At 45.0% G+C, this 24,827-nt stretch overlaps 1 protein-coding gene across 1 annotated transcript; it reads right to left on the bottom strand.

The window, feature by feature from the left end:
• Positions 1-4,086: 4,086 nt before the first annotated feature.
• LOC122565302 (scrapie-responsive protein 1-like) lies at positions 4,087-13,795 on the bottom strand. The gene is made up of 3 exons (XM_043721119.2): positions 13,449-13,795; positions 12,440-12,688; positions 4,087-4,893 (listed from the first exon to the last, which is right to left on the bottom strand). Exons 2-3 carry the CDS (start codon positions 12,673-12,675, stop codon positions 4,839-4,841), a joined length of 291 nt encoding a protein of 96 aa, XP_043577054.2. The 5' UTR covers positions 12,676-12,688; positions 13,449-13,795; the 3' UTR covers positions 4,087-4,838.
• Between the last annotated feature and the right edge of the window lie 11,032 nt (positions 13,796-24,827).

Below are 24,827 nucleotides of genomic sequence, written 5' to 3'. Positions count from 1 at the left end.
AATCTTCTCAGCTCCTAAGCAATGATGAGAAAGTTAGTGAAATCGAGGGAGATCGGCAGGAATGAGGTTCTCCAACATAAAGGGCAAAAAGAACCATTTTCCAACCACGTGAATGGCGAGACAACAGCCTTGCTAATAAGTGTGAGGCCTATTTGCACACATTTGTACATGTTTGCATCGCATTATTAGTTAATTTTTTCACATTCTTATGCAGTTTCCCATTCTCCCATCTACCAGATAGAAACTAGGTAGTGACAATTCCTGACATGAACATCAGAATGGGTACCTGGTTACTCCTACCCTCCTATTTGGAAAGTGGTCACCAATGTCCCAGGGCATACCCCATGGATGCCAACTGCACGCATTCCCATCAGGGTGGGTAGCACAGTGGCTCACCGGTTAGCACTGTTGCCTCATAGCACCAGGGACCTGGCTTTGATTCCCACCTTGGGTGACTGTCTATTTCTGCGTGGTTTCCTCCAGGTGCTCTGGCTGCCTCCCACAATCCAAAGATGTGCAGGTCAGGTGAATTGGTCATAGTATTAGGTGCATTAGTCAGGGGTAAATACAGGGCAGGGGAATTTGTCCGGATGGGTTACTCTTCAGAGGATCAGTATGAACTTGTTGGGCCAAATGGCCTGTTTCCATACTATAGGGATTCTAATTCACTGAAATTGGCATTGGCCTCATGCTAGTCTCAACACATACAGTACTCAAGGTACCTCACTGACCCACTTACAACATGGTGAGGCACATTAATGCTGCACTTCGGAGTGTAGGGATAGGCACCAACTTGTGGGTTGGATCATGAGCGTCGGAGGCCTTCTTGCTTGCTCTCTGTGATTGCTCACTTTCCCTCTTTTGGATGCTCAGAATCTCTGCTTTGCCTTTTTGCACTTTGCCACCTCAAACAGTGGTTAAAGACTCACTGTAACTCTGTTTTTGACTTGCTGGTAAGTGCAGTCAAAGCCAGGGAGCTTGTTATGGTAGTCAGCAGCCATCAGTCATAAGGGGTGGACATGTTGCTGATTGTCACTGTGCTACATCAGTCTCTCACCCACGCCCACACTATGTGCCAGCAGTAAATGCTACAAACATACTGCATTGTGTATTAAACAAATAGCTAGTCTCAAAGTGAAAGAGCAGTAGACCTCAGAAAGTCAAAGACAGCCTCTGATATCAGTCCAGGGACTTGGATACAATCACTCAGCAGCTTGGTGTGTTTGGAATCTGGGGTCTTAATCTCTGCAGTCAGAGGAGTGAACACAATCAGTCCTGTGCAACAAATCCAGTGAGTTGTGCTAAGTCGGTCAGAGAGCTGTATATAGGTTATGATGCAGTATCTATGGCGTAAAGGCCATGTCTTTTTATTTTTGTGATTTTTAAAATTGTAAAATTGGGAAAGAACCATTTTAAAACATGTTATTGAGGATTGCTGTCTGGTTTGTAAAGCTTTGGAGCCTAGGGGTTCTGCATGCAGATGCAGTTGGGGCAACAAACATTTCATTGATCTGTGGACTAGTGACAAACTACTGATGACAAAAGCCTATGGTTCTCAGGTAACTGAACAGCTTGGGGCTGGGAACAAGTCAGAGAGAGAAGAGTATTTTGATCTCCAACAGCACAAGACCGGGGTCTCTGTTCTCTGCCATCAAAACCTGTTTTAAATTTGATGAAAACCAGCTAATTTTTTTTCTTTAGCAGTTGTAAACTGTAACTTTTATGTCTTTTGTAAATGAACCAGTCGTCTTGTGTCCCTTGAAATCATCCAAAGAAAGATGATTCTGACCCGAATCAGATTGTAAGGATCATCACAGCAACACAGAGTAGAAACCATTGAACCACCTCTTTTTTGTTCTCCTCTGCAAATAACTTATATTTCCCAGTTGTCAGTGTGTGTAAGAGGATTAGAATTCAATATGGAGTATATGCTGATGATTTATAACTGTTTACCTGGAGCTAGAGTCTAATTTGCCCTTATAACAAGTAGTAATAATTATTAAGTACATAATCCTGGTCCAAGCTTCCTATCCACTTGGGTCTGGAAATCAGTTGAATTGGGGAATTTTGTGTATTTACTTTGAAATCTTTATTCCTGGAGTCATCACAAAGGTTAGTGATTTCCAACATGCTACCCCAATGCCACAGAGAGGCAGACAGCAGAGAAGATTCCCTTCCGCCCCAGTGCAACCCATTTACACTAATCCCACTTTCCAGCACTTAGCCCAATGTATGACACATTAAGTGTGCGCCCATATATTTTCTAAATGTTGAGGTTTCCTGCCTCTACTACCCTCCCAGGCAGTGCATTTCAGATACCCACCGCCCTCTGGGTGAAAATATTTCTCCTCTAATACGTCCTGTCTCTTCCCTGCTGTCCATGTCCTTCATAATCTTGTATACCTTAATTTGGTCCCTCAACCTACTCTCTTCGAAATAAAACAACCTGAGCCTATCTCACCTCTCTTCGTAGCTTAAACTCTCCAACTCCTGTGCACCCCTTCCAGTGCAATAACATCCATCCCTTAGTGTGGTGACCAGAACTACAAACACTACTCCAGCAGTGGCCTAACCAAAGCTCTGTTCAGCTCCAACATAATCTCTTTGCTCTTATAATCTATGCCATAACTGATAAAGGCCTTCTTAACTAACCTATTAATCTGCCCTGCCACCATGAGTGATCTGCAGACAAGCACCGCAAGATCCTTCTGTTCATCTGAGCTTCCCAGTGTCCTGTTATTTATTAAGTACTCACTTATCTTGTTCCCTCTTCCAAAGTGCATCACTTCCCTTTTATCAGTCTTAAATTCCATCTGTCACTGATCTTCCCAGCTGACCGACCCACCTATATTTTCCTGTAACCTAAGCTGCCTTACTATTAACCATCTGGCTGATTTTCACGATATCATCAAATTCACTCGCTCATTCTCAACATTTGCAACTATCTTGTTTCTATGTGTCAATGTCAGGTGACAGTGAGGCTGGCAGGTGAAATGTGGAGATGACCGGTTAAACATATCCAGTGGGAATTTGGGAAGATCCAAGCTGGTGGGGTTGATGAGGAGGGCAATCATGAAAGAAATATGAAGAGTTTGGGGGTCAGCTGGACTGAGAAGCTGACTATGTGACTCCGTCCATGAAGCATGACTGTTTTCCTTCAATTGTGATCCAAGTAGTGAGTGGACAATGGGTGTGAAAATGGTTGCTAGCACATGCCAGGGAACACATCGCCACCATATCTCTGCAGCTGACATATGAAGAAATACCTGATAGTGAGAGTGAGCCTTGGTGGGAGGTGTGTGCAGTAGAGGAGATAGAGGGAGAGTGATGTTTTCGTGTGAAGATGCTGGCTCTTACCTTCAGAGTGGAGATGATCGTTGACCTCCTGGCAGCATTGCTTGTGTTCTTACTCACTGTGGATGCAGCACTGACTCAGGTGACAATCTAGGACCAGGTTGGTGGAGTCTGCTGGTGTGATCACCTCTGTAGATTTTGAGAGAAAGAGGTCAACCCACCTTTACACCGTCTTGTTAACCAGGACCTCTGTCTATCAACAGAGTGAGCTGTCAATTCTCTTCTGTTCCCCAATATCCGAGGCAATTGACAGGCGCTGTGCCGGGCAACTCCAGGCTGATGGGGATCGACCTGGTGCATTACTGCCTTTTAAGTCTGGTGCTGGTGTCAGGAATCCTGGGAGGTCCCAGCAGTGGCACATACTTCTGCCTTTGGCAAGAGGGCCAGTATGACCAATGGCGCACCTTCGAGGTGTGGTGCATTGGTTATGAGGGACATTTCAGAAAATAATGTGAGAAGGTTAGATGGCTGTTTTTTATAGGTGTGTATGCGATGGGCTGAAGGGCCTCTTTCTGTGCTATAGATCTCTATGACTCTGAGTCCAAATCTCGCTAGGCCATAGAGATAAACCATCCTTTAAATTCATTGAAATTAACATCGCCAATTTCTGGTAAAAATTCAGCCTTTTGAAAATATTTGCCTCTACTTAGGACTCAAGCAACTATATAGAAAAGTACATCTTATAATTAAAGTTAGAATGTTTGTGCAATGAAATAAACTTTGACTCAGTGGAACTGTCAGTATTTTTATTACAGCAAGTAAATCAATTACAATAACAAAACTATTAAAATACAGTAAGAAAATCTATAAAATGGAGTGTTAATATCAGTACTTATAAATTTTACTTGAAACAGTAAGTTAGCAGTTGCAAGGAAAACAAATACCACGTTTGTGTGGGTTTCCTCCGGGTTCTCCGGTTTCATCCCACAATCCAAAGATACGCAGGCCAGACAATGCTAAATTGCCCATAGTGTGAGGTGCATTAGTCAGGGGTAAATAAATGGTAGGGGAATAGGTCTGGGTGGGTTACTCTTCAGAGGATCAGTGTAGACTTGTTGGGCCGAAGGGCCTGTTTCCATACTGTAGGGAATCTAATCTAATTATATGATTAGTTTGGATAAATATCAGTATTTTAAGTGCATTTCAGCTTGTTATTTTAATATCCAGAAATCAAATATATTTTTAGAAAAAAGAGTGGTGTTAATATGATTGAACAACTATTTAGTAAGATGGTAAACAATGATTGTTGATTTATATGTTAGATTGAAAAAGCATGCACTGTATTGTTATTTCAATCTTTGAAATTAAAATATAACTTAACAATTGTTCATGCAAAAAAGTACATGTGTTGTGGGGCACATTCTACAAATGACATTTTAGGAAAATCACAGGAGATTTTGTAAAGTTCTATACGCAGGGAGTAGGTAACCCTTTCTTTGATTGCAGACCAGTGAATGGTTTTCAAGCTGCTGTTAAATTTCTTTTCATTGGGAATTGCAAGGAATCACAAAAGAAATCTTTGGTCCAAAGAATATGTCCCTGAAACAGAACAAGATGGAAAGCTGTTAAATGTCAATAGTTCCTTCCAAGGTCACATTTCAGCTTTGACAGATCCTGTCAGGAATGGTTGAGTGGTGATGAGCAGCACTAGGTAATGGGTGATGCTAAACTCTAGCAGTGCTGCTAGTTAATAGACAATAGACAATAGGTGCAGGAGTAGGCCATTCTGCCCTTCAAGTCTGCACCACCATTCAATATGATCATGGCTGATCATTCTTAATCAGTATCCTGTTCCTGCCTTATCTCCATAACCCTTGATTCCACTATCCTTGAGAGTTCTATCTAACTCTTTCTTAAATGAATCTAGAGACTGGGCCTCCACTGCCCTCTGGGGCAGAGCATTCCACACAGCCACCACTCTCTGGGTGAAGAGGTTTCTTCTCATCTCTGTCCTAAATGGTCCACCCCATATTTTTAAGTTCTGTCCTCTGTTTCGGCACTCACCCATCAGCGGAAACATGTTTCCTGCCTCCAGAGTGTCCAATCCTTTAATAATCTTATATGTCTCAATCAGATCCCCTCTCAGTCTTCTAAACTCATGGGTATACAAGCCCAGTCGCTCCAGTCTTTCAGCGTGAGGTAGTCCCACCATTCCAGGAATTGACATAGATAACCTATGCTGCACTCCCTCAATAGCCAGAATGTCTTTCCTCAAATTTGGAGACCAGAACTGCACACAGTACTCCAGGTGTGGTCTCACCAGTGCCCTGTATAGCTGCAGAAGAACCTCTTTGCTTCTACACTCAATCCCTCTTGTTATGAAGGCCAGCATGCTATTAGCCGCCTTCACTACCTGCTGTACCTGCATGGTTACCTTCATTGACTGCTGTACAAGAACACCCAGATCTCTCTGTACTGTCCCATTACCTAAATTGATTCCATTTAGGTAGTAATCTGCTTTCCTGTTCTTGCCACCAAAGTGGATAACCATACATTTATCCACATTAAACTGCATCTGCCATGCATCTGACCACTCACCTAACCTGTCCAGGTCACCCTGTAATCTCCTAACATCCTCCTCACATTTTACCCTGCCACCCAGCATAGAATCATCAGCAAATTTGCTAATGTTATTACTAATACCATCTTTTATATCATTAATATATAGTGTAAAAAGCTGCAGTCCCAGCACTGATCCCTGCAGTACCCCACTGGTCACTGCCTGCCATTCCAAAATGGAGCCGTTTATCACTACTCTTTGTTTCTTTAATGTTGGCAGACCTCTCCTACTAATAATACCACACCTAACAACAATTGTCTCTTCAATTGATCCCACACTGCTGTGGGTTTGCTGCATCGTGATTTCTGACCGATTTTTCTCTTCCCTTCCACAGGGTCATCATAACCAAGTGTACTGACCATGCCATTGTCCTTTTTTTAACTTAGATTCATAGAGTCATAGAGATGTACAGCATGGAAACAGACCCTTCGGTCCAACCCATCCATGCCGACCAGATATCCCAACCCAATCTAGTCCCACCTACCAGCACCCGGCCCATATCCTTCCAAACCCTTCCTATTCATATACCCATCCAAATGCCTTTTAAATGTTGCAATTGTACCAGCCTCCACCACTTCTTCTGGCAGCTTACTCCATACCTGTACTACCCTCTGTGTGAAAAAGTTGCCCCTTAGGTCACTTTTATATCTTTCCCCTCTTACACTAAACCTATGCCCTCTAGTTCTGGACTCCCTCACCCCGGGGAAAAAACTTTGCCTATTTACCCTATCCATGCCCCTCATAATTTTGTAAACCTCTATAAGGTCACCCCTCAACCTCCGACGCTCCAGGGAAAACAACTCCAGCCTGCTCAGCCTCTCCCTGTAGCTCAAATCCTCCAAACCTGGCAACATCCTTGTAAATGTTTTCTGAACCCTTTCAAGTTTCACAACATCTTTCTGATAGGAAGGAGACCAGAATTGCATGCAATATTCCAACAGTGGCCTAACCAATGTCCTGTACAGATGCAACATGACCTCCCAACTCCTGTACGCAATACTCTGACCAATAAAGGAAAGCATACCAAACACCTTCTTCACTATCCTACCTACCTGCGAATCCACTTTCAAGGAGCTATGAATCTGCACTTTTGTCAGCAGCACTCCCTCGAACCTTACCATTAATTGAATAAGTCCTGTCAAGATTTGCTTTCCCTGTGGGCATCGCTGGCTAGGACAGCATTTATTGCCGATCCCTGATTATCTAGCGGGCAGCTAAGGGATACCAACATTGTTGTTGGTCTGGAGTCACGGTCGGCTGGTAATTTCCTTCCCAAAGGACATTAGCTAACCGGATGGGTTTATTTTAAAAAACTCAATTATGGTCACCATTAGACGAGTATTTCGGATTTTCGTTGAATTTGGAATTCACCACGCGCCACGATTAGATTCGAACCTGTGATCCCAGAATTGGGCTGGTAGATCTGAATTGGTGCCATCAGTGTTATACCATCACCTCCACCAGGGTCACCGAGAGCAGAGAATCTTTGGAATTTTCTCTCCTGAAGGGTTGTGCATATTCCATCAGTGACTAAAAGTTTCAGCTGATATGGGATTTTAGTTTCTCACGGAATCAAGGGATGTAAGAATGGGTGAGAAATTGGGCTAAAATCCAAGATCAGCCATGATTGTATCAACTGGCAGTGCAATCTGAATAAATCATATGGTCTGCTCTCGCTACTTTTACCCTGTGTTAGTAAGAAAGCATTCGAAGTGCGGGTTTTTACTCTAACTCCAGGCTGTATATGAATCTGATCATTCAAACACACACATTACCCCATCATCATTACACTGAAACTCCCACCCCAGCACCTTCATCACGGGACAGCTACCCCACCCCCACACCAGACCTGATCTAATACCCCTTGCTCTCCATTATCCTTCCAGACCAAATTGACTGACTTGACCAAGACCCTATTCTGCTTCCAATCACCGCCAATCCCCAGTTCCAAAGACTACCATCCTAACCACAGCTGCCTCAACAGGCTTCAAATTCTCCAAACCCAACAAACACTAAGCACTCACTCACTTAACTCATCCCCCATCCACTGGTCACCCTATCCCTCACCCAACAGGGCACTCCATCACCTGGCACTCTACCAGCTCACCCACCTGGCATCTTACCTCCAGTCACCTGGCACCTTGTAGCTGAAAGTGAGGACTGCAGATGTTGGAGATTAGAGTCAAGAGTGTGGTGCTGGAAAAGCACAGCAGGTCAGGCAGCATCCAAGGAACAGGAAAATCGATGTTTCAGTCAAAAGCCCTTCATCAGGAATGAGCCTGGGAGCCTCAGATAGAGAGATAAATGTGAGGGGGTGCGACTGGGATGAAGGTTGCTGAGAGTGCAATAGGTGGGTGGAAGTGGGGGGTAATGGTGGTAGGTCAGAGGGGAGGGTGGAGCAGATAGGTGGAAAGGAAGAATGACAGTTGGGGCAGGTCATGAAGGTGGTGCTGAGCTGGAAGGTTGGAACTGGGGTAAGGTGGGAGGGGGAAATGAGGAAACTGGTGAAGTCCACATTGATGCCGTGGGATTGGAGGGTCCCGAGGCAGAAGATGAGGTGTTCTTCCTCCAGGTGTCGGGTGGTAAAGGAGTGGTGGTGGAGGAGGCCCAGGACCTGCATGTCCTCAGCGGAGTGAGAGGGGGAGTTGAAGTGTTCAGCCACGGAACGGTGGTGTTGATTGGTGTGGGTGTCCTGGAGATGTTTTCTGAAGCGCTCTGTGGGACACGCACAACAATCAATCCCACCGCCCCGTGGCCGAACACTTCAACTTTCCCTCTCACTCCACCGAGGACATGCAGGTCTTGGGCCTCCTCCATTGTCACTCCCTTACCACCTGACGCCTGGTGGAAGAATGCCTCATTTTCTGTCTTGGGACCCTCCAACCCCATGGCATCAATGTGGATTTTACCAGTTCCGTCATTTCCGTTCCCCCACCTTATCCCAGTTTCAACCTTCCAGCTCAGCACTGCCCTCATGACCTGTCCCACATGTCCATCTTCCTACCCACCTATCTGCTCCACCCTCCTCACCGACCTATCACACTCTCAGTTATCTTCCCCCCAGCCCCAACCCCTCCCATTTATCTCTCCACCCCTAAGGTTCACAGCCTAATTCCTGATGAAGGGCATTTGCCCGAAACGTCAATTTTCCTGCTCCTCAGATGCTGCCTGATCTGCTGTGCTTTTACTCTCGACCTGAGCATCATACTCTCGACCTGGCACCTCATGTCATGCTCCCCACCCTCCGTACCTATTGTCATTGCATCTGCTCACTCACCTGCCACCCTACCCTGTCACATACCTTAGACACCTATGTTCTCTCAGCAGCTGTTAAAGTGAAGTCCAGACTTTTCAACCTTGGAAAAACAGAAGCTTGTGTAGAAATAAGGGACACTGTTTCAACATAGATCCACTCACTGCTGTGGATTCCAGGCCATGACTTGACAGCTTTAGTTGGGTACCCTCCTGGCCCAGAGGTTTGCACAGAGAACACCTCCAAAGGTAAGTGGGTACTTTTTTGTCCAATAAGAGCCAGAATTAGGGAATCTGTTCTGATCAGAACAGCTAGGCCAATACCTAATTGCAAGTACAGTGTATGTACTTTGGGATTTTCATGAAACTCCCACTTGAAGCTTAAGATATTGCTCAAGTTTTTGTACGCATTTTAATTTGTGAAAAAACAGCCTGGTATTTTCTTCATGAGTTTATTAAAAGTTTAAGTATATTATGGTGATTCATCGCAGGACTAACTAAGGCAGTATACATCACCAACCTTCTAATATCCAGAAACTGACTGCTCAACAATAATGCAATTTTGTCAATTAGGACCACCAGTTTTTTTTTCCCCTGGAGAACGTAAGTATTTGGAATAGCTGCTGGCTTGCACAGTGAGAGCCTATTCACTACAATTATTTCAAGTGAGAGCTGATTTCTATTTTCTGGCTGGGCCTGCTATTACTTCGTAACATGAAAGGACAGTGCTAGCATTAGCAAGACCACAGTGATCTCCTGAACTGACTTTGATTGCTCAAGAGTGAATCAGAGGACATGTTGTAGAGTCAAAGAGGTCTGCAGGATAGAAAAAGTCCCTTTGGCTCATCTTGTTCACGCTGGTCAAAAACAACCAGCTATCTAATTGCAGCACTTGGCCCATAGCCTTGTATGCTTGCCATCACAAGTGCACATCTTAAATACTTCTTGCAGGTTTCTGCCTTTACCACCCTTACAGGCAATGAGTTACAGGTTCCCATCACCCTCTAAGTTAAAAACAAGATTTTCCTCACATACCCCTTAAAGTTTCTGCTGCTTTCCTTAAATCTATTCTACATGGTAATTAGTTCCTCCAGCAAGGGGAGAAGTTTCTTCTTGTCTACCCTATGTATGTCCTTCATAATTTTTTACACCTCAATCATGGCCTCTCTCTATCTCCTCTGCTCTAAGGAAAACAAAATCAGTCTGTCCAATCTTTCTTCCTAATTGAAACTCTCCAACCCAGGCAACATCCTGGTAAATGACCTCTCACCCTCTCCAGTGCTATTACATTGCTCCTAGAATATGGATTCCAGAACTGCGCACAATACACAAGCTGTGGCATAATCTCCCTGCTCTTAAACTCTATGCCTCGGCTAGTAATTGCAAGTATCCCATATACCTCTTAACCACTCTATCCATCTCTCCCACTACTTTAAGGGACTGGCATACATGCACACCCAAGGTTCCCCTGATTCCTGGTGCTTCCCAGGGTCCTACCTTCATCATGTATTCCCTTGCCTTGTTTAGAGGTATTTGGATGGGTATATGAATAGGAAGGGTTTGGAGGGATATGGGCCGGGTGCTGGTAGGTGGGACTAGATTGGGTTGGGATATCTGGTCGGCATGGATGGGTTGGACCGAAGGGTCTGTTTCCATTCTGTACATCTCTATGCCTATGACTCTAAGTGCATCATCTCCCATTTATCTAGATTAATTTCCTAGAATTTCATGCTAAAATTATACACTTGCGTCTTATAGGCTGCTTTCCTGTTGATCCTCTTCAATCTATTGTCACTGACTCCATTCCTCTTCCTAACAGCCCTCTGGGGTTGGGACTTCTCCAAATCATCATTTAGTATTTGACCAAAATAAGCCTCCCACCACTTTTCTGGACCATCACCAAGAACCCTTATTTCCAATGGCTCAGTAACTAAGCATTTAAGTGGCGATTTTTAAGGCTGAGGAGACACCATGTCAGGGGATGCAATGATCCAGTGATATTATCACTCCACTATTCATCCAGAGACTCAGGTAATATTCTGGGATTTGAACCCAGTCCTGGCATATGATAGAATTTTAATTCAGAGTTGACACTGTGGTGCTGGAAAAGCACAGCAGGGCTGGCAGCATCCCAGGAGCAGGAGAGTCAACGTTTCGGCATAAGCTCTTCGGCTGCTGGTTGACCTGCTGTGTTTTTCCAGCACCACACTCTCAACTCTGATCTCCAGCATTTGCAGTCCTCACTTTCTCCTAGAATTTTAATTCCATCGAATGATGATAATGAAACCATTGTCAATTGTTGTTAAAAACCCAAATGATTCGGGAACGAAACTGCCATCCTTTCCTGGTCTGGCCTACACGTGACTCCAGACCCAAGCAATGTGGCTAACTCTTAACAGCCCTCTGGTCAATAAATGCTGGCCTGGTCAGTAATGCCCGCATCCCATAAATGTTTAATCTTATCCTGTTACACGCACCTGTAAGCCCCCCCCCCCCGACCCTGTAGAAGTCTCAGTACTGAAAAGGCTCTGGTATCTGGTATGGGTTACTTCCTGCTCTAAAAGACCATGAGAAGTCTTGAGTTCAGCTCTAAACCCTGGCAAAGGAACATTGTTCGCACAACCTAGGCCGGCGATTTTATGCAGATAAACACAATGTCATAATCTATACACAGCGAAATTCTCCATAATGTTAAACCTGGGCTGCGAGTGTCCTCTTATCAGGAAGGAAGGAAAAGATTTCACAGAACTATTCTGACGTGAAAGAGACTTCTGGCTAATGCCCCAACCAACATTAAACATCACCAAATGTGCGGGAATTTATGAGGAAAAGAGATGTTACGGGTCAACATTAAATACAGCAATATTTTTCTGGCTGGAAAGCGCTTGGAGATGTCGAGTTGCGGAAGGCGCTTTCCAAATACAAACTATGTGTTTACCACGTTGTGATATTCTTGCACACATTTGAGCCAAAACCTTTGTCTTGGGACGTTTTTCTTGATTCGTAAGGCGCTACATAAATGCATGCTGTGGAGGCGAGTGACTTGATAAATACTCAATGCCCTTCGCTATTCTAGAATTCGTGGCATTTATCAGTCAGTGAATCGCAGTACATTACAGGGAGAAAGTGTGTGCTACTTTGTTGAGTGAGTCATTCACTCCTGACAGTATCTGCAAATACGGTCGAGTGTGTTATCACTGCTCCCCCTAATGGCAAGGCCAGGAGGGGTATGTCTGTCTGTGTGTGTGTGTGTGTGCAGAGAGAAAGACTTACTTAGGGCAGCAAAGCAATTCTTGGAAACTGCAATAACACACAACCTCGCAGTCGTCCCCAGCCCAGAAGTGATCCGTCAACCCCTGGTCTATGAGCCGTAAGTGTTCGGTCCCTTCGGGGATGTTATGGCAGCTTCGACCCTGCAACAGCTTTTTGTAACACGACGGACGATTTGTCGGCATGGCTTGGGTAACCAGCAGCAAGCTCAAAAGCATAAGAACAATGGGCTTTTTCATTTTCCACTGGAGGCTGAGAGGCAGAACATGCCAGATCTTTAATCGACAAGTATATCTTTTAACACAGAGATATAAAACAACCCGAAAGACTTCGCCATGTTTAAATAAGCAAAAAAAATCCCATAAATATTGATTTTATTTTTCTCCCACTTTTGTAATTCCTTCCTTGGAATAATAACTTTAAATAAATAAATCCAAAAAATTGAACTCTGCAATAAATATACGCTTTTGATTCCGTGCCTTTGCATTGTAAGTTCACCTGAAACAAATTTATTAAATAAGGATAATTTTACAATCCAGGAAGGCGTATGTGTGAGGGGATAGTCAGTCAGTCATTCTCATTCAGACAGGGTGGTTGCTACGTTACCAATTCATATAGAATTGCACACATGAAAAACAAACAAAAAAATTTTTTTAAAAATATATATAATTGCTTTTTTTCTAAGAAATGTAAAGAAACGAGAGGAAACACATTCAAAAGTAACCCATTTAAGGAATCATTGATTTTTTTTTAAAAAAAGGCCACACTTTGAACCTAGCCATAATCTGCAATTGCAAACTAGAAATTATCTGTTAACATTTAAGATAATTTAGTTGTTAAGATAATGAGTTGAGAGCAGGTTATATGTATTAAATTTACTTTGAAGATTAATTGCTGAGGTCCAACTGTTGCTGCTCCCTTTTTTATACAGATACGGAACGGAGGATTTTGAATAAATGTTTATTTACACAATAGAATGAATGTTTAAATTTCTGGTGCAAAGATCACTTACCTTTCTAGAGTAGTGTGTGCCTACTGCTGAGGAGGACAGATGTGAACGCCTGGGCACTCTCCCTCAGTATGGGTTTGTAGAGACAGCAGCCACAAACGGGGCTTTGTGCTGGTCAGCTTGTAGCCAAAGCTCACAGGCTCTCTTCTCCCACCCCCCTCAGCCATCCAGGGATTAAAAATAACTAGCTCACTTCAACAGCCAGGATCCAGGGGGGGAAACATTACGTGTTAAAAGAGAAAAGAAACAGTCACTTCACTTTGGAAGGAAGCGTTGAATGCATGAGTGCAGGAGGAATGAGAGACTGCCTTCACCCAGCCCCCTTAACCCTGTGTTAAGGGTCTGCAGGGGACATATGTCATCGTTTGCATTATCCTCTGTTTGTAAAGACCTGTTTTGATGAAGGTAGCAGTTCAGTTGTGATGGTAGAATTTAGATTCATCCAGCTTAAAGCCTCCCTTTGATCTTAAATCCTTCACAGACCTCTGTCTCTTGGTTGTAGTCTATCTACAGAACGAAAAGAGGCTCTTCGGCCCATCATGTCCATGTGGGTCATCAAACATTCATCTATTCTGATCCCATTTTCTAGCACTTGGCCCTTAGCTGTGTATGGTGATAGTGTTGCAAGTGTTTTTGTCTTGAGGATTCCTGTCTCTATCACCCTTTCAGGCAGTGAATTCCAGAAACGCACAAACCTCTGGGTGAAAGAAAATCCTCAAATCCTCCTTACTTTAAAACTATGCCTCCTAATTGTTGATCTGAACTTTGTACAGCTCAGTTCTCCCGCCGCAGCCTCAACAACTTCAGGCTGTTTAGTTTCAATTCTCAGCGGCATCGCTTCAGCCTAGGCAATATTCTGGTGAATCTCCTCTGCAGCCTTTCCTTCCTGCAATATGGTGACCCGAACTGCACAAAGTAGTGAAGCTGTCGCCTCACCAATGTTATTCCATTCCTGATGAAGGGCTTTTGCCCGAAACGTCGATTTCGAAGCTCCTCGGATGCTGCCTGAATTGCTGTGCTCTTCCAGCACCACTGATCCAGAACCTTATATACAGTATAGCCCAGTCATAACCTCTGTGTTCACTGCTGAGCTTTTCCAGCAATTTCTGTTTTTGTTGCATTTGACTTCTTAAACACCGTGTCTACCTGCCCTGCAGCCTTCACTGATCTATGGACATGCACACCAAAATCCTTCACCTCTGTACTTGCCAGGGCCCTACCATACAAACTATGACATCTGACCAGGGTATCTACTTGTAAAGGAAATACTAATGGCTATCGGGATGACGAATGGGGGTTCTGTTATGTTTAGCTAGCATACCCCAATGATATATTTTTGGGATTTCATAGCTCTGTATTGCAGCTGACGTTAAAACAGAAGAGGGCAAAATTGATATTAAAAGAAGGAAGTTATCTCCCTTTACCCCACGTGTTCCTATTGTAGGGGTGCTTGCCTCTTTGAAACATGTGGCTTCCTCCTCCCAAGTCGATACAAGTTGCTTTCTAGACTTTTTCTTTTAACCCTGATACGCTCTGAACACAAAGAGTAGCTGCAGAATTGGTGGCTGTCAGAGCGGGCTGTTTTGTTGTAAAACAACAGAAAGACTGGCTCCCGGAAGCTCAGAGATGACACTGACGGCTACCAGGAGACTTGGGTAAAGTCGAACAAAGCATCTAGTGGCGAGCTAATCTCTGCAAGGCTGTCAGTGATACCGAGTGCTTTGTCCGGTTACTTTTATTTTGTTCTTGTTTTGCTGCAACTGTTTCACGTTTGTCTGCAACACTGCAATCTTTCCGATGAATATTACTTGGTGTTGCTCAACATTCTTTCATAATTGCACGCACGCAGACACACACAGAGAAAGAGAACTGAAAACCAATTTGCCACAGCGTGTTCAAAAGTGAAAGAATCTCACAAGGAGGAGGAGGAAAAGTGGAGTTGCTTTTTTAAATAGGGAGGGTGGAAGTGATGAAGGGAATGGCATTCTGCCCCCTGCTGACAGCTGAGCAATGCACTAAAATATGAGAGAACACGCAACACGCCCAGTTCATTCACTCGATTTAAATATCATCCCATGATATTTAAGGGCGTAGAGGTATTTCGCTGTAGGTGTTACTACTCTTGAAGATCAATCTTGTTCAGATTTTAAACCAGCGCTGAAAATGTGTTGCTGGAAAAGCACAGCATGAGCCCGAAACGTCGATTCTCCTGTTCCTTGGATGCTGCCTGACCTGCTGTGCTTTTCCAGCAACACATTTTCAGCTCTGATCTCCAGCATCTGCAGTCCTCACTTTCTCCTCCAGATTTTAAACCAGGCAGGATGACTGATTCAAACACACAGAAACTGCAGGTTGGGGGCATCTATGGAGAGAGACAAAGTTAATTCTTCAGAGTTACTGGTCAGGATGCTACAGGGAGAGGTTGAATAGGCTGGGGCTGTTTTCCCTGGAGTGTCGGAGGCTGAGGGGTGACCTTATAGAGGGTTATAAAATCATGAGGGGCATGGATAGGATAAATAGATAAAGTCTTTCCCCTGGGTGGGGGAGTCGAGAACTGGAGGGCGTAGGTTTAGGGTGAGAGGGGCAAGATATAAAAGAGACCTAAGGGGCAACTTTTTTTCAGGCAGAGGGTGGTACCTGTGTGGAATGAGCTGCCAGAGGAAGTGATGGAGGCTGGCTCAATTGCAACATTTAAAAGGTATCTGGATGGGTATATGAATAGGAAGGGTTTGGAGGGATGTGGTCCGAGTGCTGGCAGGTGGGACTAGTTTGGGTTGGGATATCTGGTCAGCATGGACAAGTTGGACTGAAAGGTCTGTTTCCATGCTGTACATCTCTATGGCTGATTGATCAGGTAGTTGTCTTGAGACATGAACCAGCAAATGTCATTCGCCTGTTTTGTTGAGTTGAAACAGGTGCAGTGCATGTCTACGTATGGCAGGATGTCTCATTGCCAGAACTTTCCAACAAGCACAAAAACATCGCCTGGCTGGTGGTGAAAAGGTGGAAGCACAGCAGATCAGGCAGCGCTCCCACCTGACCTGCTGTGCTTTTCCAGCATCGCACTCTTGACTCTAATCTCCAGCATCTTTAGTCATCACTTTGCCTGTTGTGAGAAGGGCACTGCCTGTAAGATCCTTTCTGTATGTCCAGTCCATCTGCGTCACTGCACACTGCTCTCAAAGTGGCTGTGTGGGGAATGAGACTGTCACACATCTTCTGGAATGTGTCTTTGCAAAGGAAGTCTGGAGAGCGGTGCAATGGTTTTTGTCGAGGTTTGTCCCAAGCAGCTCCATGACATGGGATTTTGTGCTGTACGGTCTGTTCCCGGGGATTCACACTGAGACAAACATCAAATGCAACTGGAGGACTATCAACTTGGTGAAAGATGCTCTTTGGTCTGCCTGGAACTTGTTGGTACAAGGAGCAGACCTCAAATGAGTGTCGCAAGGTCCAAGGTCCAGGACACATGCTGAGGGATACACTAAAACTTGGGGCAGCTGCTGCCAAGGCACAGTGGGGAAAGACCACCGTCTAAGATCTTTCTGTCAAAACACAGCGGGAGTCCATTCAGTTATTGGACTATCCCTCTGGTGCCTCAAATACATGTGAATAGTATCTTGCATAATTAAGAAATGCCTTTGAGTGTTTACAACCATACAGCAAGTCAAACCCCAATGTTTGTTTGTTCTCCATATGGAAAGACTGTACAGAACTGAACTACATTTGTAACCATGTATGTACACAGGTTTTTATGCATACATATGTATATTTGCCAATGAGAAAGAAAGATCAGGGCTCTGTGTATTCATATATGTAGATTACAGTACACAAGAGTGTGCCACACAGCAATCTTGACTGGTAAACCTAATTTGGTTGCCACCATGAATTTTCATATACTCAGGATTGTCCAGGAAATGCTGTCCAATCGGAAAATCACAACTAAAGTTGGACACTGTTTTGCTCGTTTTGCAAGCATGGGGTGGTTAGGTACAGACAGTGCCTTGCTTGTTGCAACCGGCCCACAGGATATTCTTGTTGGGGCAGTCTGCAAGTCCTTGCTCCATATGGTCTTTTTTGCCTGACATCACACCAGCATTGAAGGTCATATGTCTCACTATTCTTTGGGTGATCGGAAGAACGTGTTTTTGGCTTGAAGGAAGTGTCCTGCTAATGGGAGCACCATTTGTATAGCTACAATGCAATTTATCATGTATTGAGCTTGCTGTGGTGGAAATTGAAGCTAAATTGAAGTAACATTTACACCACACAAATGCCAGGTAATGACCATCTCCAACAAGGGAGGATCTAGACATTGGTCCTTGACATTCATTGGCATTACCATCACTAAAATGCCCTCTATTGACAACCTGCAAGTTGCCATTGACCAGAAACTGAATTCGAACTGTCATTTAAATACTATGGGTGGCACGGTGGCACAGTGGTTAGCACTGTTGCCTCACAGCGCCAGAGACCCGGGTTCAATTCCCGCCTCAGGCGACTGTCTGCGTGGAGTTTGCACATTGTCCCTTTGCCTGCGTGGGTTTCCTCCGGGTGCTCCGGTTTCCTCCCACAGTCCAAAAATGTGCAGGTTAGGTGAATTGGCTATGCTAAATTGCCCGTAGCGTTAGGTGTAGGGGAATGGGTTTGCGTGGGTCGGTGTGGACTTGTTGGGCTGAAGGGCCTGTTTCCACACTGTAAGTAATCTAATCTAATCTAAAGTGAAGGTCAGTGCTTGGGAATTCAGCAGCTTCTGACCCCTCTGCTTGTTCATCATCTACAAGACAGATGTCAGGAGTGTGATGGAATTCTCCCCACTTGACTGGATAGGTGCAACTCCAACAACACTCAAGAACCTTGATACCATCCAGGACAAAGCAGTCCACTTGACTGGCATCCATACGCATCCACTCCCTCCTCTATTGACAGTAGGAGCAGGTTGTACTATCTGAAAGATGCACGACAGAAATTCATCAAAGCTCCTTAGACAGCACCTTCTAAACCGCCAGCCTCTAACAGCCAGGAGGACAAGAACTGCAGATTCATGGGAACACCACCATCTGTAATTTCCTCTGCAGATCAGTCACCATCCTAGCTTGCAAATATATTGCTATTGTTTTGTTGTCATTGGAGCAAAATCCTAGAACGCCATCCCTAAGGCCTTTAGGGTGTTCTTACACCAAATGGATTGCAGAGGTTCAAAAATGCATCTCCATCTGCTCCACCATTCAATTGGATCATGATTGATTCAAGATTTAGAATCATAGAGATGTATAACATGGAAACAGGCCCTTTGGTCCAACTCGTCCATACCAACTAGATATCCTGGATAAATCTAATCCCATTTGTCAGCATTTGGCCCATATCCCTCTTAACCCTGGATAAAAGCAAATTACTGCAGATGCTGGAATCTGAAACCATAAGAGAAAATGCTGGAAAATCTCATCATGTCTGGCAGCATCTGTAAGGAGAGAAAAGAGCTGACGTTTTGAGTCTAACTGACCCTTTGTCAAAGCTAAAGACAGATTGAACAAAGGGTCAGTTAGACTGGAAACGTCAGCTCTTTTCTCTCCTTACAGATGCTGCCAGACCTGCTGAGATTTTCCAGCATTTTCTCTTTTGGTCCCCCTAAACCCTTCCTGGACATACACCGATCCAGAGGCCTTTTAAATGCTATAACTGTACCAGCCTCCACCACTTTCTCTGGCAGCTCATTCCATACACGCATCACCCTCTGCGTGAAAAGGTTGCCCCTTAGGTCCCTTTTAAATCCTTCCCCTCTCACCATAAACCTATGACCTCTCTCACCCCGGGAGAAGACCTCATCTATTTATCCTCTCCATACCCCTCAAGATTTTATAACCTCTATATGGTCACCCTTCAGCCTCTGACACTCCATGGAAAAGAGCCTGTTCCACCTCTCTCTATACCTCAAACTCTCCAACCCTGGCAACATCCTTTTAAATCTTTCTGAAGTGTTTCAAGTTTCATAACATCCTTCTTTGAGGAGGGAGACCAGAATGGCTCACAATATTCCAAAAGTGGCCTAACCAATGTCCTGTATAGCTGCAACATGACCTCCCAACTTGTGTACTCAATGCACTGACCAATAAAGGAAAGCATATCAAACACCTTTTTCACTATCCTATCTACCCGCGTCTCCACTTTCAGGAAACTATGAGCCTGGACTTGAAGATCTCTTTGTTCAGCAACACTCCTCAGGACCTTATAAATAAGTCCTGCCCTGATTTGCATTTCCAAAATGCAGCACCTCACATTTGTCTAAATTAAGCACCATCTGTCATTCCTTGGCCAATTGGCCCATCTAATCAAGATTCCATTGTGCTCTGAAGTAACCTTCTTCGCTGTCCACTACACCTCCAATTTTGGTATCATCTGCAAACTTACTAACTATACCTCCTATGTTCACAACCAAATCAGTTATATAAATGACAAAAAGCAATGGACCCAGCACTGATCCTTGTGCCATTCCACTGATCACAGGCTTCCAGTATGAAAAACAACCCTCCACCACCAGCCTCTGTCTTCTACCTTTGAGCCAGTTCTGTATCCAAATGGCTAGTTCTCCATGTATTCCATGTGATCTAACCTTGCTAACCAGTCTACCATGTGGAACCTTCTCAAACACCATTTCTCATGCCCACTTTGCTGAACAGCCTACTCATTTTCTATTTCTTGTGGCCTTAAGGCATCTCATCACCACCTTCTAAGGGCAACTAGGGATAGGCAATAAATACTGGCCATGCCAGTGATGCCCACATCCCATGAGTGAATAAAAGCAAATTGGAAACCAGTTGGCTAATTTTTGTATCGATTTTGTGTGACTTGCCTTCCCTCATAGCTCTAATGTATCAATAGTGAAGTAACAGCTAGATATCTATCTGAGTGTGTGATTTGATGGGAAACTATGACCTTATAATTAAATTAGATTCCCTACATTGTGGAAACAGGCCCTTCAGTCCAACTAGTCCACATTGACCCTCCGAAGAGTCACCCACCCAGAACCATTCCCCACGTTTACCCCTGAGTAATGCACCTAACACTATGGGCAATTTAACATGGCCAATCCACCTAACCTGAACATCTTTGGACCGTGAGAGGAAACCGGAGTACTCAAAGGAAACCCACACACACATGGGGAGAATGTGCAAACTCCACACGGACAGTCACCCAAGGCTGGAATCCAACCCAGGTCCCTGGTGCTGTGAGGCAGCAGTACTAACCACTGAGCCACTGTGCAACTTTGTTAGTGCCACTTAGCTTCTTGATGGTAGACTGCAAATTGCTGAGGGAAACATTGTTTGGAATAAGACTGTGGCCCATACTTCTGGTAGAATGATAGAAATCACAGCCAGGGATTTAGTGCTGAAGCAATGGTCATTGATATAAAACAGAAAACTACAGATGCTGGAGATCTGAAACAAAAACAGAAATTGCCAGAAAGACTCAGCATTTCTGGCAGCATGTGTAGAGAGAAAACAGACTTCACGTTTCAAGTTAGGTGACTTTATCAGAACTCAGTGGTGGATATTGAGTTCTGTAGTAAAAGGACTTGTATTGTGACAATGTTATTTCCAACAAAGCAGCCCAGGCACACATGTTTTGCACTCAACGTGGATTACTTTAGTGTGTGAGGAGCTGTAAATGAAATTCAGTATCGTACAAACATCTGAAACCATCATAATCCTTAGGAACTCCTTCAGCAAGATCCTGGATCTGAAATGTTTGGACACCAACAATCAGAATCATCCTATATTAGAATCATAGAGCCATAGAGGTCTACAGCACAGAAAAAGGCCCATTGTGTCTCTGCCAGTCAAAAACAACCACCTAACTATTCTAATCCCATTATCCTTGGTATTGCAATACACATCTAAGCACTTCTTAAATGTTATGAGGGTTCTGCCTCTACCATACTTTCAGGCAGTAGGTTCCAGATTTCCACCAACCCGTGGGTGAAAAAGTTTTTCCTCACATCTCCACTAAACCTTCTGCCCCTTAAATCTATTCTCCCGGTCATTGATCCCTCCGTCAAAGGGATATTGTTCTCCCTGTCTACCATCTCTATGCCCCTCATAATTTGATACATTTCAATCATGTCCCGTCTCAAACTTTCTGTTCTAAAGAAAACAACCAAAGTGCTGGTTGTTTCAAGATCAGAGGTGGTTGCAGAGAGTGGTGAACTCGGTCTGGACAATCACAAAGACCAACCTCCCACCTATAGAATCCATCTATCAGGCCGGCTGTCAAGGAAAGGCCGTCAGCATTCTCAAAGATCCATCCCATCCTGGCAATGTTTTTCTACAACCTCTACCATCGGGGAGAAGGTACAGAAGCCTGCACACATGCACCAGCCGGTTTTGCAACAGTTTCTACCCGACTGTTGTTAGAATACTGAATGGACTCACAAACTCTTAACATTTGCCTGTACCTGTGTTTTTGTTTTTGCCGCTGTTTACCTATTATTTACTTATCTAGGCTACTTAACTCTGTGATCTCCCTGTATTGCTCACAAGACAAAGCTTTTCACTGTGCCTCAGTACATGTGACAATAAATTCAATTCAAATTCAAATTCAAATTCTATCCAACACAAACAAAAACAGAAATTGCTGGAAAGGCTCAGCAGGTCTGGCAGCATCTGCGGAGAGAAATCAGAGTTAATGGGTTGAGTGAGCCTTCCTCAGGACACTCCATTCTGAGGAAGGGTCACTCAACCCAAAACATTAACTCTGATTTCTCTCCACAGATGATGCTAGACCTGTTGAACTTTACCGGCAATTCCTGTTCTTGTTTCTGATTTACAGCATCCACAGTTCCTTTAGCTTTTACCCAAGTGTCCAATCTCTCTTCATAACTCAAACTCACCAGTCTAGGCAACCTATGCGAAATAGAGGAGGCAATGGCCTAGTGATATTTATGCTGGACTTTAATCAAGGGATCCAGGTAATGTTCTGGGGACCTGGGTTCACACCCTGCCGTGGCAGATGTTGGAATTTGAATTCAATTAACAAAAAAGATTAACACTCTAATGGTGACCATGAAGAAAAAAAAATCTAGTTCACTAATCCCTGGCCTATGTGTGACTCCCAACCCACAGTAATATGGGTGAATGCTAATTATATTCTGGCCATTTAGTCCAGACCAAGTAAGGTTGGCAGTTTCCTTCCCTAAAGCACATTAGTGATCCAGGTGAGTTTTTCCCAGTAATCGACAATGGATTCCTGGTCATCATTAGACATCAAGACTGTTACTGAATTTAACTCCCACCATCTGTTGTGGCAGAATTAAAACCCAGGTCTGTTGATTAACAGTCAAGATTAGAGTGGTGCTGGAAAAGCACAGCACGTCACACTGCATCCGAGGAGCAGGAGAATCGATGTTTTGGGAAAAGGCCCTGCACCAGGAATGAGGCAGGAAGCCTCCGGGGTGGAGAGATAAATGGGAGGAGGGTACGGCTGGGAGAAGGTAGCAAAGAGTGCAATAGGTGAATGGGGATGAAGGTGATAGGTCGGAGAGGAAGGTGGAGCGGATAGGTGGGAAGGAAAATTGACAGGTAGGACAGGTCATGAGGATGGTGCTGAGCTGGAAGGTTGGAACTGGGCTAAGGTGGGGGAGGGGAAATTAGGAAACTGGTGAAGTCCATACTGATGCCCTGGGATTGAAGTGTTCTGAGGCGGAAGATGAGGCGTTCTTCCTCCAGGCGTCTGGTGGTGAGGGAGCGGTGGTGGAGGAGGCCCAGGACCTGCATGTCCTCGGCAGAGCCGGAGGGGGAGTTGAAATATTCGGCCACGGGGTGGTGGGGTTGATTGGTGTGGGTGTTCCGGAGATGTTCCCTAAAATGCTCTCCGAGAAGGTGTCCAGCCTCCCCAATGTAAAGGAGACTGCATCGGGAGCAACGTATACAATAAATGACATTGATGATTGGGCAGGTGAAACTTTGATGGATGTGGAAGACTCTTTTAGGGCCTTGGATGGAGGTGAGGGAGGAAGTGTGGGCACCGGTTTTACAATTCCTGCGGTGGCAGGGGAAGGTGCCAGGACGGGAGGATGGGTTGTTGGGGGGTGTGGACCTGACCAGGTAGTCATGGAGGGAACGGCCTTTGCGGAAAGTAGAAAGGGGTGCAGAGGGATCCCTGGTGGTTGGATCCGTTTGGAGGTGGCAGAAATGTCGGTGGATGATGCAGTTTATGTGGAGGTTGATGGGGTGGAAGGTAAGGACCAGGGGGTTCTGTCCTTCTTGTGGTTGGAAGGGTGGGGTTTGAGGGCGGAGGTGTAGGACGTGGATGAGATGCATTGGAGGGCATCTTCAACCACGCGGGAAGGGAAATTACGATCTTTAAAGAAGGAGGCCATCTGGTGTGTTCTGTGGAGGAACTGACCCTCCTGCAAGCAGATACGGCGGAGGCTGAGACGTTTGGAATACGGGATGGCATCTTTGCAGGAGGTGGGTGGGAAGCGGTGTAATCCGGGTAGCTGTGGGAGTTGGTGGGTTTGTAAAAACTATCAGTGTTAAGTCAGTTGTCATTGATGGAGATGGAGAGGTCCAGGAAGGGGAAGGAGGTGTCAGAGATGGTCCAGGTGAATTTAAGGTCGGGGTGGAATGTGTTGGTGAAGTTGATGAATTGCTCAACCTCCTCGCGGGAGCACGAGGTGGCGCCAATGCAGTCATCAAAGTAGCAGAGGAAGAGGTGGGGAGTGGTGCTGGTGTAACCTACGGGAGATAGACTGTTCTACGTAGCCAACAAAGAAACAGGCATAGCAGGGGCCCATGTGGGTGCCAATGGCTACCCCTTTCGTCTGGAGGAAGTGGGAGGATTCGAAGGAGAAATTGTTGAGGGTGAGGACCAGTTCAGCCAAATGAATGAGAGTGTCAGTGGAAAGGTACTGGTGGGGATGTCGGGAAAGGAAGAAATGGAGGGCTTGGAGGCCCTGGTCACGGCGGATGGAGGGGTAGAGGGATTGGATGTCCATGGTTAAGATGAGGCATTGAGGGCCAGCGAAACGGAAGTCTTGGAGGAGGTGGAGTGTGTGGGTGGTATCTCAAACATAATTGGGGAGTTCCTGAACTACGGGGGGATAGGATCGTATCGAAGTAGGTGGAGATGAGTTCAGTGGGGCAGAAGCATGCTGAGACAATGGGTCGGCTTGGGTGGTCAGGCTTGTGGATCTTGGGAAGGAGGTAGAATCGGGCGGTGTGGGGCTCCCGAACAATGAGGTTGGAAGCTGTGGGTGGGAGATCTCCTGAGGTGATGATGTTGTGTATGGTCTGGGAGATGATGGTTTGGTGATAGGGAGTGGGGTCATGGTTGAGGGGGCGGTAGGAGGAGGTGTCTTTGAGTTGGTGCCTCTGTTGATTAACA

The sequence above is a fragment of the Chiloscyllium plagiosum genome, unplaced genomic scaffold, assembly GCF_037043375.1.
Source record: "Chiloscyllium plagiosum isolate Xiang-an unplaced genomic scaffold, Cpla_swu_hap1 HiC_scaffold_2, whole genome shotgun sequence".
Classification (NCBI taxonomy): Eukaryota; Metazoa; Chordata; class Chondrichthyes; order Orectolobiformes; family Hemiscylliidae; genus Chiloscyllium; species Chiloscyllium plagiosum.
The sequence above is the reverse complement of the archived record's forward strand: the minus strand, read 5'-3'. Positions and strand labels throughout refer to the sequence as shown.

What these genes read in the sequence shown, in the direction of transcription:
- LOC122565302 (XM_043721119.2), bottom strand. Translation starts at nt 12,675, where the DNA reads ATGAAAAAGCCCATTGTTCTTATGCTTTTGAGCTTGCTGCTGGTTACC. An exon ending in GAATTGCTTTGCTGCCCTAA is followed by an intron (nt 4,894 to 12,439) that starts GTAAGTCTTTCT and finishes GTTCTGTTTCAG; the next exon opens with GGACATATTCTTTGGACCAA.